Source organism: Fundulus heteroclitus, chromosome 1 (assembly GCF_011125445.2).
Source record: "Fundulus heteroclitus isolate FHET01 chromosome 1, MU-UCD_Fhet_4.1, whole genome shotgun sequence".
NCBI lineage: Eukaryota > Metazoa > Chordata > Actinopteri > Cyprinodontiformes > Fundulidae > Fundulus > Fundulus heteroclitus.
In genome coordinates this window covers 7,619,630-7,632,448 of record NC_046361.1, presented here as the reverse complement: position 1 = coordinate 7,632,448, position 12,819 = coordinate 7,619,630, and the positions used below count along the sequence as shown (strand labels likewise).

The window sequence follows — 12,819 nt, the reverse complement described above, 5'->3', positions numbered from 1 at the left end:
ACTAAGGTGTACAATGTCAGCTTCCTGGTTCTACTGCACGTGCAAACACAGAAGCTCAATAAACTGCTTTTATGCCCACCAAAAAGCAGTTGTCATAAAATGTCCAAATAAATCAAATGTATTTATAGTTGTTGTCCAATCTATTGTCTTTTTCTTTAAGCCAGTTTAGAAAGATAAACCAATGGCTTCCCTGAAGCATTCATTCTTTCTTACATCACTGGAAACTTTCTGTCATTTTCCAGAAGAAAAATAGGTTTCTGACATCTCCTTTTGAAAAAAAGGGAGAAAGGATTTGAGCCATATGTTTTCCTATCAACAGCAACCCATATGCTGGTATGACTTCCAGGCAGCAAAGATGATCATCCCTCTCGGAATGGAATGTTGTCCTGCAAACAAGTTTGGAACCTCCTACTGGCATTCAATAAGTACAGGCAGTAGCACTCCTCCCTTGCTCTTTACCATACCTGTTTTTGCACCTGCAGCCTTGCTTGATGAGAAATGACGATACGATACTAGCTCCTCAGTCGGATGTGTAGAAGGTTTTGTCAAGAAGAGCGACAGGAGAGGAGCTAGAAACTTGAAGGAGAAGAAAAAAAACTACAAATCTCTTAAACTTTCAACATGTTTTCATCCAAAGAGGAGCAGCTTACACAGGAGCTGAGCTGTCCCATTTGTCTTCAGCTCTACAACGATCCAGTTGTTCTCCCTTGCGGGCACAACTACTGTCTGGCTTGCATCTGCAAGTCGGCCAGCTCCACGGACAGCGGCAAAGAACCTCCACGCTGCCCAGAGTGTCGCGAGGCCTACGATGGCATCGATTCTCTGCAGAAGAACTTCAAACTCTGCAACATCGTCGAGGGTTTCCAAGCTACTTCCCAAAACATTTATGAAGAGGTGCACGATGTGATCGGACCGGCGGACACAAATGGGGACGCTGCCATTTTTTGCGACAACTGCATAGATCAGAAGACTCCTGCGGTGAAGACCTGCCTGAAGTGTGAGGTGTCACTGTGCGGCAGGCATCTCCAGAAGCACAACGAGAGGGACTCCTTCAAGGTTCATGCGTTGGTGGAACCTCTGAAGGAGTTGAAGATGAAATCCTGTGCCATCCACAACGGTCCACTTGAGTACTTTTGTTCCAATGACATGATGTCTCTTTGCAGTACATGCTTTATAGAAGGCCATCACCAGAACCACGACGTCCTCACTTTCAGTGTGGCAGAAGAGGAGATGAGACGAGCCCTGGAGAGTCGCAGCAAGGTAGTACTTTTGGGTATACCTGACACAAGCTTGCATTTTACAAATGCACAGTATTGTGATGTACAAGTACGTAGAAAATAAAAGAAAGAGGAAGGACAATATGAAGTGTTTGATGTTCTGAAGTCAGTCCCTTCACTTCATTGGGATACATTAGCTAAATTCGACTTTAGCTGCCTAAAGGTTTCTCTATCGGGTTGCCTAGTTGGAATGACAGGAATATGCTGAGCAGAGATAAAGACAAGAAAATTTGACATCTGTGACACTTAAAAACAGTCACTATGTGGTTCACATACACAGCGCTGTGTAATAGATAACTGAGAACAATGCAACAGCAGAAAGAAGAGATTGAGACTGATGAGAACAGCGTGATCCCTTTTGACAAGGTTCAGCAGAGTTCTTAGTTGTCATGACTGACTCAACATACACCAAATCAATGGTCAAAGCTTGCAGCCTTGATTTGTGCCTTAATCTTTATTCAGTAAAGAAGAAACACCTTGTAATAAAGACATCTAGAATAGAAAATTGACATAAATTGTTTTCCCATACTGTGCAAGAAGGTTGTCTCCAATTATTCCAGATAGTATGTCAAACCAGACAAAGTAAATATCTCACATTTTGTACATGTCTGCAGGTGGTTTCTACCCGACTGCAACTGACAGAGAGCCTCCTTCAGAAGACCACCGAAGACCAGGGAACCTCTGAGGCTGTTGGGGACAAAATGGTTACCAAGGCGGTCTCACTCATGGATAGCATGGCTGCAATAGTAGAGAGGTAAGGGACTGTACAAGGATGAAATCTTACAATGGTGTGCCTGTAGATTAAGACTCTTTTAATACTCCACCAAAGCATGACACTGATGATTCATTGGTGTAACTTAGGGAACTTTTAGTGTAGTGGCTATAAGGAAAGGGGAATAGATACCAGGAGGTACCAATATGTCTCAGATTTGTGTGAATTTACTACCAAACTACTGACAGGTTTTCTAGAAATTAGTACAGAGGAAATCTACATTCAGAATAAAGGTCCACAGCTGGCAGATTCAGCTAATGAAAGCTGTAGAGGTTACTGTTTTAGAGATTGATATTTGAAGGGTCAGCTAAACTCTCATCAAACGTTTATGTTAGCTTTAGGCAACCCCAACATTTAAAGTACTGCATGCACCCACTAAGATAATATCTAAGTGGTATATTTGAGGCAAGCATCAGGGAACAGAATCTAAACCAATCTCACAACTTTCGAATTAATGGCTCATGGTAACTTTAAGCTGCTACTTATCTAACCTCCTATGTAAGCTAGCTGCGCGACAGTGCTGACAATGCGTTGTGAGTAAACAGGAACAACTGGAGATTTGGGTTCAGGGGAGCTACTTTTTACATAGTCCTTCGCGACAACAGTATTAGGGCTGGTAAAAAAAATAGTTTTTAACGCCTTATCCATAAAAATGAAAGTCTACGTAAAGCAAAAATTGTGAAACACAATCCTCAGCAATCTTAGTAAGAGCAACCCAGTAACATTTACAAACCTTTACATAACGAACAACCATAATAATTACTGGTTTACTGGACTAAGACCTCGATGTCAAAATCACTGATCATTTTTCAATTATTTTATTACACAAGGTGTAAGGATAGTACTAGGGTATTATTAAGACATTGGGTCCCATGTTGGTATCTCATCTTATGCTCTTGAAGATAAGCTTTCACTTTAAAATGAAAGGGACAAAAGCACGCTACTGGTTTCTTCAATTCACAGTAAGAGCATGCACGCTTTAGCTTCTGGTAATAACTTGAAGAGCAGGTTAAGCAAGGAACTTTTGTAGATAAAAATGCACACCCATCTACATCACAGACATCTACAATGTCTGTGATGTAGTTTAGCAGTTTCTCTTTTGTTTGTCCACCCGTGAACCTGTTGTCGGTTTATTCAGCAGCCGTTTAAAAATTGGCATTTAAGTGATTTACTTTTAGAGAACCTCGGCTAGTACAATTAATTTTGTTTACAGCTAAAACGCATGCCAGTTTGACCAAGTTTTCACCATGAGATGCTGCTCCACAGTGACCATCACAACATGCTGGTGGCAGAAAATGAAATATGTTTTTTTTTTTTTTCAGGTACAGGGAGCGGCTGCGTATGGTGTTGGAGGAAGAGAGAGGGCAGCGGCGCAAAAGCTGGCAGATTGGAGTGAGTGCACTAGAGGAACAGCAGCAGCTGCTGCGGGAGGCTCAGAAGAGTGCGACTGAGGCCCTCAATGAGACAGACACATTTGCCTTCATACACAGGTATGTGTTCATATAGTACTCATACTCCTTGAACTGTTTATTCACTGCTCGTCCTGGACATCCATACTGATATGGACTGGAAAGTAATGCGTTAGGAACAAAAGGATGCCATATAATTTGATGAAAATTATCAACCCACAGAGGGTTTAATCTAAAGCCACTGAGAAAGTAAAATTGGAAAAACGGACTAGGCAGGCTAGTCCAATTTGCTCAAATGTCATTACAGCAGCTCAACATGGTACTCAACAGTTTGTTTGCCAGCCCTGTGCTTGTGCACATTCCTGACAACACCAGGCATACTTCTTATGAGATGATGAGATGGTTTTCAGGGGTGTCTCCTCCCAGATCCTGATCAGGGCATCATCAAATCTGAGCTGCACCCTGGTGGACCTAAACATGATGTCCCAAAGATGGATTTAAGTCGGGCTACTGTGGAGGTCAGGCAGATGGTATAAATTCCTTCATCCTCCATGAACTGCACACTGTTGCCACATGGGGCCGTGCCTTATCAAGCACCAGGAGGAACCTAGGACCCACTGCACCAGTAAAGGGTCTAACAATGGGTCTAAGGATTTCCTCCCGATACTTAATGGCAGTTAGGGTGCCATTGTTTACCCTTGCCATGTTCGGTGTTGGAGCTCCATGGTGACACACAGTGAGCACAAGGCCTACTAGAGGACATTGGACCCTCAGGCCACCCTCACGAAGTTTAGTTTCAAATTTTTTGGTCTAAAACATTCACACCTGTGGCCTACTGGAGGTCACTTTGTAGGGCTTTGGCCTTACTTGTCCTGTTCCCCCTTTGAAAACCCTATCAGTACAACCTCTGCATGATCCCCATGCAACCAGTACTGACGCTGACCCTGGGCAGATGCAAAACAACTGAAAAGCAGTAAAAAAAATAAAAAATAAGGAGAGAAAAAATGTCTGTGGCCTCCACTTGCAAAACCATTTTTGTTTTGGGGGCAGTCTCATTGTTGTCCTTATATTGCACCTGTTGTCAGTTTGCATTAGCACCAAAACAGCCAACAATGATTAACAACCCTAAAACATGTCCCATTAAAAATGTTTTGAGCTGTGGATTTTGTCATTCACAACTTTTAGGTTCAATGTTTTTTCTTGGGATTTTATGTGATAGACTGAGATGATAAAGTACAACTGTAAATTGGGCAAAGCAACTTCAGTTTTAAATTCTTTTATAAATAAAATCCTGGATAGTGTTATGTGCATATGTATTCAGCCTTCTTTAACATATATCCCACATCCAATGCTACCGTCTGAGGAGTTGTGTGTTTACTGTGCAACTACTAGTCATGCACTCTGCAAATGTAGCCTATATAGAAGAGTGGCAACAAGAAAGCCCCATGTTGGGGACATGTTATAGAAAGTACTCTAGTCAGACGAGACCAAAAGCGAACCCTTCGGCTTGGTTTTAAAAATTGTAAGATACTTATGCTCCTCCATTTGAGATGACTGACCTCCAATCCTAAGTGAGTGATCTGCCGTTTATGCACAAAAAGTATTATATGTGGAGCTAAAACTAACACTGCACACTTCCCTGAACACATCCTCCCCACTGTGAAACATGATGGTGGCAACATCTTACAGTGGGAATACTTTGCTTCAGCACGGACTTAGAAGCTGGTCAGGGTTGATAGGAAGATGGATGGCGGCAAATACAGGGCAATCGTATTAGGAAACATGACTTTTGACTAGGCATTTTGGCTTAAAATGTGCAGTCAGAAGATAAATGGAATGTTTTAGATCAATGCAGACTTGAAAACTGAGGTCCGGTCCAGTCTGACAGACCTTGACCTATTGTACAAAAAAATAATTGTTAAGATTTCTATCTCTAGATGTGCAAAGCTGGTCGAGACAAACACCAAAAATACTTGTACAGTCAACTGCAGCCAAATTTGGTTCTAAGAACATTTTTATTGGCAAAACCAAATCTAAATCCTCGAATGCCTTTATGAAAAGCTCATGCATATTTTTGTATATACATTGTGACAGCAAATGTATTTAATTCATTTTCTTACTCGTCAGATTCATGCTGATTGAACAGAAACTGAGAGATGTCGCCACGGCAAGTACTCCCAGCACAATTCCCTCAAAGGTTGCTCTGAACACCAAGCGTCTCCAGACAGGCCTCAAAACCAACGACTTCCGCACAGAAATGGTCCGCCTCCTCGATACTCTTCACATCCTGCTCAACCCCATGGAGATCACCTTCAACGTCTACACGGCGCACCCCAGCTTGTTGGTGTCCAACGACCTGCGCACAGTCAAATACAGCCCTTCCAAGCAGCTCTACGCAGACCACCCGGAGCGTTTCATAAGCGTGCCCCAGATCATGTGCACCCAGGGTTTCTCAGCAGGCACGCATGTCTGGGTGGTAGAAGTAGGCGCCAATTGCATGTGGTCCCTTGGTGTGTGCTACAAGACCATCCCTCGCCGTGGAGACCATAGTCGCCTAGGGCACAACTCGGTGTCCTGGAGACTACAATGGAAAAATGGCAAGCTTACTGTGTGCTCTTCCTCTAGCAATGCTGCACTGGGGGAGACACTCCAACATCCAATTAAGATTGAGGTGGCGCTTGACTATGAAAGCGGAACCCTGTCCTTCTACGCCATCAAATCGCGCAGGGAACGCCTTCACACCTTTAAGACTGTGTTTAAGGAGCCCGTTTTCCCAGCTTTCAGTATCCATTCGAACACGCCAGAGTCATGGATCACTCTGCAATGTGACATTTGAGACCAGCTTTAATCTCCATTCCCTATGCATAGAGAGTTTTGGGCATTCCATTTGTTAGATCTTCATTTGGATTCTAGCTCTTACCAAGTTTGTTCAAATGTTTCCATGTAAACACATTAAGTAGTCAATGTTTTTTTCCCAGAACCTCAACAACTCATAGACTGGGAAGAAGATGGTGTTTTACTTAATAGTCGAAGAAATTAACCATGACATACCTCAAGGGGAGGTCTTGTACCCCTTCTGTTCAACATTACCGATTATTCATTACCATAGGCTGGGTTTGCATTTTTACCAGAATGACACACTCTACCGAACCCTACACACCGCTGTCCCAACAACAACTTGTCAGCTTTCAAATGCAATCGTATCATGTTGTGCAACCCAAAGCCCGACTAGCTCCAACTGATTGACAGTGATGGTTGCGCCAACTCATCACCCGAGGATGTTTGCAACCTTGGCGCAATTCTGGACTCCACACTTTTATTCCAGGCTAACATATTTATAATAATTTACAAAAGCACCCTATCCCATAACACCATAACAATCCTCTACAGTTAGTTATATCTGGCTGTAACAGACAGGTTGATCCATGCTTTGCTCCAACCCAACCTGATTACTGCAGGTCCTCTGGGATCACCAACAGAGCCCTGGACTGGCTCCAGTCCAAAGCTCAGCTGCTAGTCCAGTAACACGCACTAATCCTTACAAGCATATTAGTCCCTCTCTCCTAAACCTCCACTGGCTGCCTGTTTAGTACCACATCACTTAAGATCTTCTCACCTGCAAATCGCTCAGCACCCTACGCCTTGGGGAATTGTCGACCTCCTCCAACTATTCACATGGTGTCAGGAACAAAAAACACTCAGCTTTGGGTCTACATTCTGTATTTGAGAAATTCCTCTAAACTCTCCTCTTCAATGTGTTTTTTAACATTAACCTTTTAAGTTTGATTATTCACTCTTTGTAAACATCTTTGAGTTTCTTGAAAGGCACTATGTAAATCATAGTTATCATTCTTCTTAAGATTTTTCCGTAAAGTAGCAAAACTAAGTTGCCGTTATTTCACATTTCATTTAATCATACAAAATGATTTGCGATTGGTTTACATAACAGTCATGATTAGGGTGTGTTTGTGGGGTATATACAGTATGACACAGGTGTTTTATAATTGTTACATTATTCCCTTTAACACTGACCAGGTTTCCCATATATGTTCAGTTAATTTGATGATTTGATTTAGAACAGTTGTCTTAGTAATGTTAGAGATTATGAGATTACAGAGACCGGACTGCAAAATCTGTTACTGTCTATGTTGTTGTTGTTCTATAAGATGGATTGTTACATGCAGAGCCAGCCTGAGGTAAATGCAATCTTTGTGTCTCCTTATGATCCCATGGGTGCCTTGGGGGGCCTAAGAGTTCTTTAGTTTACACATGAAAGGTCTGCAAATGGAAACATTGTATACTTAGAAAGAGCTTCATGATTATAAAATTACATCAATAAAGTCATATTTGAAAACACAGAACATCTTCAATCCATCTTGTGTCGTTCTGGCTTCAACCGTTTGTGTCTGAACCAAAAATGGTTTGGGCCAATCACGTTGCAGTATTATGGTTTAAGGCGGGACATAAGCAACAGCTGCCAAACCCATGCCCAAACCAACATAAATATGGCTGTAAATAAATTGTCAACGGGTTTGGTAGGTTTCAGTATAAAACCTGTAAAAAAAGAAGCTGATCCTAACCAATTGGTTTTGTCTATATGTATTTAGTTCAGCTAGTAGCTTAATTTAATTGATCCATTGGTCATGAACCATGTTCCAGATTTAATACACAAATAGAGTTAGAAATACAAGGAAAATGCTCCAGAGTTAAAAATTGAAAATTAAATTCCCCTTATTTGTGCAGGGCTGTTTGTTCTGCGTGTTTCTGTGTTGCCCTGTGATGGACTGCCATCCTTTCTATATTATATGGTAATATAAGTCCACAAAATGGTATTATATGGTAATATAAGTCTAGAAAAATCCCTCCCACCGGATGGTGTTACAGCTACGCCAGACCTACTATGAAGAGAAAAAAGACAGAGAGAACAAAAAGTTAAAATAACAAACAATACAAATTGGAGAACAGTAGGAGAACTCAGCAGAGTGAGAAAAATAGACCCTGATGTCCTCCAGCAGCCTAAGCCTATAGCAGCATAACTATAGAGATAGCTTAGGGTAACCCAAGACACTAACTATAAGCTTTGTCAAAAGGGAAAATTTTAAGCCTAGTCTTAAAAGTAGACAGGGTGTCTGACTCATGGAGTAAAATGGGAGTTGGTTCCACAGGAGAGGAGCCTGATAACTAAAACATCTGCCTCCCATTCTACTTTTAGAGACTCTAGGAACCACCAGCAGACCTGAGATCGAAGTGCTCTGTTAGGAACATACGGGGTAATCAGAGCTCTGATATATGATGGAGCTTGATTATTAAGGGCTTTATACGTTAGAAGAAGAATTTTAAATTCTATTCTTGATTTAACAGGAAGCCAATGAAGGGAAGCTAAAATTGGAGAAATATGATCCCTCTAGTTGATTTTCATCATAATTCTTGCTGCAGCGTATTGGATCAGCTGAAGACTGAACTGCATTTTGTGGACTTCCTGATAGTAAATAATTACAATAGTCCAGCATTGAAGTAACAAATGCATGGACTAGTTTTTCAGCATCACTCCTGAACAAAATATTTCACCTTTTGGCAATATTACAAAGGTGTAAAAAAGGAAACCGTGGAAACGGATTTAGTATAGGATTTAAATGACATGTCCTTGTCAAAATTAACACCAAGGTTTTTTACTTTATTACCAGAGGCCAATCTAATGCCATTCAGATAAAGCGATTGATTAAGAAGTAAATTTTTTAAGAACTCTGGTGCAAAAATGACAACTTCTGTCTTGTCAGAATTTAAAAGCAGAACATTTAAAGTCATCCAGGTTTGATGTCATCAAGGCATGCCTGTAATCGTAGTAATTGATTGGATTTGTCAGGATTTATGGATGAATGTAGAGTATTAATCCCATGCTGTCTGATAAATGAGATCCACAATCAGGGCCTCAAACAGCCTTGGACCGCCCATGGCCATGTGCATGGTTTGCATGAATGAACTGCCAGCGAAGTTGCCAGGTTGGGGTATAACAATGTGAAAAAAAAGTATAATTTTTTACGTCATGTCCGTAGACAGAAATAATAAAATAAAGCTATTATTGATTCACAATTAGGCGTCGCCTGAGTAGATGGATTCGTTGATATGAATCCATCCTAGCGGGTAGAAACACAACAGAGAAAGGGGGGATACTTCACACCGATCTGGCAACCCGTATTCCATCTGTCACACATTCTGTCATTGGGCAGGACATAAACAGTGTTTCATGATAGCAACAAAATATCTACCATAAAGCTTTTAAGTAAACAAACAGGGGACGCCGGTGAGTCATGGGCTCGGGGGAGAGTACGACCAGGAAAGTGTCCTTCGGCGTCGATGACGAGGACAGAGTCAGGATTCTCCGCGGGATAAAGGTAATGCTAATTTAGCTAGCGTCCGATAAGTCATGCTAACATGAGTTTAAGGCTGGCCAGCTGGAAGCATTAAACAGCAGACATGCAGAGTCCGAGGACCGCCAGTTCCACCACCTGTGAGCCTCTGCTGAAGCCGGGAGGATGGAGGGGGATGCAGAGGCTGTGGAGCAGGTTCCTGAGCCCCGGAGGAGCTCTTTTTTCCTCTCCGCCAGACTTCTGTGAAAACAAGCAGACCGTAGCAGTTCAACCTAATTACCTGCAAACCAATGCACGCAGAGGGTGGCCAGTCAAGTTTAGAAATCTGCAAGGTGTTTAGATAAAATCGTCTTAAGAGTTGTCTGCCTTCGCTGCTGAATGTGACTTTTTTTTGACGCTTTACTGTTTTGGGTGTAGTACCTTAATAACCGCTAATGCTGCGAAATGAACGTAAAACACCCGGTGGCTGTGGTGTGGGAGCATGCGTGCCGCGTTGCTGTTGTGTCGCCAAATCAGCAGAAAAGTAAACGCGTCACCCCAGCGCGTTTTGTAGTTTTCGACGGGTCTTAAAATGAACAGGTTTTGAATGGAGTTTGGTGAAGAGTTGTGCTGCAGTGCTGCATTCGAGGGCGAGTCGGAATTTTACAATTCGATGAACCAACGGCAACGTACAAGTTGTTTTTGTGGTAAAAAAAAAAAACAAAACAAATAAAATAAAAGATCATCTATGGCCAGACGTCTTTACAATGTAAAATTAAATAAAATTTTCAATATTTCTTATAACTTTGTAGCGCCTTTATTTATGTTTTACAGGTATTTTGGCTTACCAAAGCAGAATTAACATGTCACCAGTTTCAATTACAAGTGGAGATGGTCCATGCTTACAATGTTGAATTTTCCACCATATGCTTTTTTTTTTTTTTTTATCCTTGGCTTTTACACTAAATCCAGAAAGCTTCTGCTCTGCTCTTTTTGCCAGGCCGTTGTCTCATCTCCCCTTTAGTTTGTATACAACTGTCCTTGCATTCCTCTGCTGCCTTAGTCTAGCAAACTCTGTGCTGGTGGCGACACAATTCTGTTGCCCACTCTCAGTGGAGAGAAAACTCAGTCTTGGTGCCCACTGGAGACTCTAGCTTCTATCACTGCAATAAAACTCTTACCTCATAGTTTCCAGAAACATTTAGCAACCACTCTGCTAATTAGATTGCTAGAGGGATCTCAGCTGTGCTTCGTCTTACTTTGTGACTAATTACCTATTATACTACATCAAATTAATAGCGTCTTCATTATCACAGCAATCGTTTCTATTACTATTTGATGATTTATTTTTTTTAAAGACTTATTTCCGATTTTCTTTGCAACATTGAACGTATCACATCCTGCAATGATTCCAGTTAGGTTCCAGGACCCGCTGGAATCGAAAGCTTTTTGCAGGCCTGAAGTTCTGCAGCTGTCCCAGCGAAAACTGGGTTTCGCCAGCTCGGGCCGCACATTCAGATGTCATGAGTCACAGAAGGAGTGAGTCAGCGAATGGTGCTGGCCTCTGTGTTTTTTTTTTTTTTTTTTACATGTAGCTATGCTTAGCTGCTTCCCTAAGAAACAACCGAATTAAGCGGACCTGATCCTGAGCTCTGTCGCTCCAAGTTGCTCTGACCTGTTCCAGCTGAATAAAATCAGCACCAAATAATATGCGTTACACGCTGTAGTTCACTGATTGGGACTTAAAGCTGTTGGTAGGAAGTCTACCCGGTTGACTTGTTTGTGTCCTCCATGTCTGTGTCGTAAATGTCTCCTCCTTTCCCCCGCCAGCTGTCAGAGGATGTGCTCCAGAGGATGAGAGGAGTGGCCAACATTCCCCCAGAACCCTCACCATCATCACCGTCATCATCATCATCATCATCAGCCCCAAGTCCTCCGAAAGAAAAGGGTAAAGGTTGAATGCTTGTTTGGAGCTCACCTGACCATTAGCAAACGATGATAGTTAAACTTGACTCCTGTTAATGTCGGACATGTTCGACGTGGAAAAACTTCAGGGTGTTCTGATCCGCTCTAATTATAGCGTGCCATGAACCCGGCATCGCGTGGAGATCCAGTTTCCGTACGGTCTAGAGGCAGAGTGTGTTACAGTCAGTAACGAGGCCCTAAAAACACGCACACACATGCTCGCTCAACAGGAGGGATGGCGACAAAGTCCAGACTCAGTGCAACAGGCTGGACTTCCTCTGATGGATATTATTATTTTTCCTTACTAATTGGCATTTTATGATCAGCTGAAACATCTGGATTGGTTTAAACAGAATTCAGACCAAACTGGATCCTACGAGGCTAGGTGTGGATTGCTGCCATATACTGCCATTAGCCGTGTGAGTTCAAACATCCTCGCCCCCTGCTTCGTTCCTGCGCTGCAGCCCTCCTATATGCAGCGGCTTGCAAAGGTATTTCACGCCCCTTAAACATTTTCGTTTTGAGGCACAAAGTTTTTTTTTTTTCTCTTCGGATTGTATGCGAAAGAGCAACACAATGCCAAGCATGTTGTAAAATGAAAGCGTATAGCCAGTCCTTTGCATCGGCTTCCTTTTTCTGCAATTAGAGCTGCCAACCTTTCGGCATTTGTCTCTAACATATTTGCCGTCCTTCAGACTGACAATAGCTGAGGCTCTAGATCTAACCCGTTCCTTTTTACCTCACGCTGGGTTAGGGCTGGACGATAATTGAATAACAATATCGATCGATAGACGTGTGGCGCGATAGGAAAAAAAAGGGTTGATAAAACTTCGATAGACAGTTTTCCTTCCTTCCTTTCAGCCTATCATATTAGTTGATGATGCAGTCACTATTTCCTTTCAACCAATCGTAATCGCGGACCCAGGCACGCCGTCACAAAGCGCCGCCCTCTCAAACCACAACACAGAGCAGGTGAACTGTTTTAGCCCCGCGCCGCTCCGTGTCATCTTCAGAGAAATCTTATGGAGCTTCTTCCAAAACAAAGCAGG

At 42.3% G+C, this 12,819-nt stretch overlaps 2 protein-coding genes across 3 annotated transcripts in view; both read left to right on the top strand.

Moving 5' to 3' along the window:
• Nucleotides 1-446: 446 nt before the first annotated feature.
• On the top strand, nt 447-7,173 carry LOC105925873 (E3 ubiquitin/ISG15 ligase TRIM25-like). The gene is made up of 4 exons (XM_036125392.1): nt 447-1,260; nt 1,892-2,031; nt 3,372-3,539; nt 5,586-7,173. The coding sequence occupies exons 1-4, from the start codon at nt 622-624 to the stop codon at nt 6,292-6,294; spliced, it is 1,656 nt and encodes a 551-aa protein (XP_035981285.1). The 5' UTR covers nt 447-621; the 3' UTR covers nt 6,295-7,173.
• A 2,467-nt stretch (nt 7,174-9,640) lies between these two features.
• Nucleotides 9,641-12,819, top strand: part of LOC105925874 (MICOS complex subunit mic25a) — a 104,500-nt gene continuing 101,321 nt past the window's right edge. The window contains exons 1-2 of one of the 2 annotated variants that reach the window (XM_036125261.1): nt 9,641-9,850; nt 11,636-11,753. In XM_036125261.1, the coding sequence (XP_035981154.1) occupies nt 9,767-9,850; nt 11,636-11,753 (202 nt within the window). In that variant the 5' untranslated portion in view covers nt 9,641-9,766. The remainder of the gene's footprint in view (nt 9,851-11,635; nt 11,754-12,819) is intronic. The other variant, XM_021316111.2, reaches the window with a different exon arrangement.

Bases quoted from the DNA above. Each gene is read 5' to 3' on its own strand.
- LOC105925873 (XM_036125392.1), top strand. From the start codon at position 622: ATGTTTTCATCCAAAGAGGAGCAGCTTACACAGGAGCTGAGCTGTCCC. The intron at 2,032-3,371 runs GTAAGGGACTGT...TTTTTTTTTCAG, and splicing joins ATGGCTGCAATAGTAGAGAG to GTACAGGGAGCGGCTGCGTA. The intron at 3,540-5,585 runs GTATGTGTTCAT...CTTACTCGTCAG, and splicing joins ACATTTGCCTTCATACACAG to ATTCATGCTGATTGAACAGA.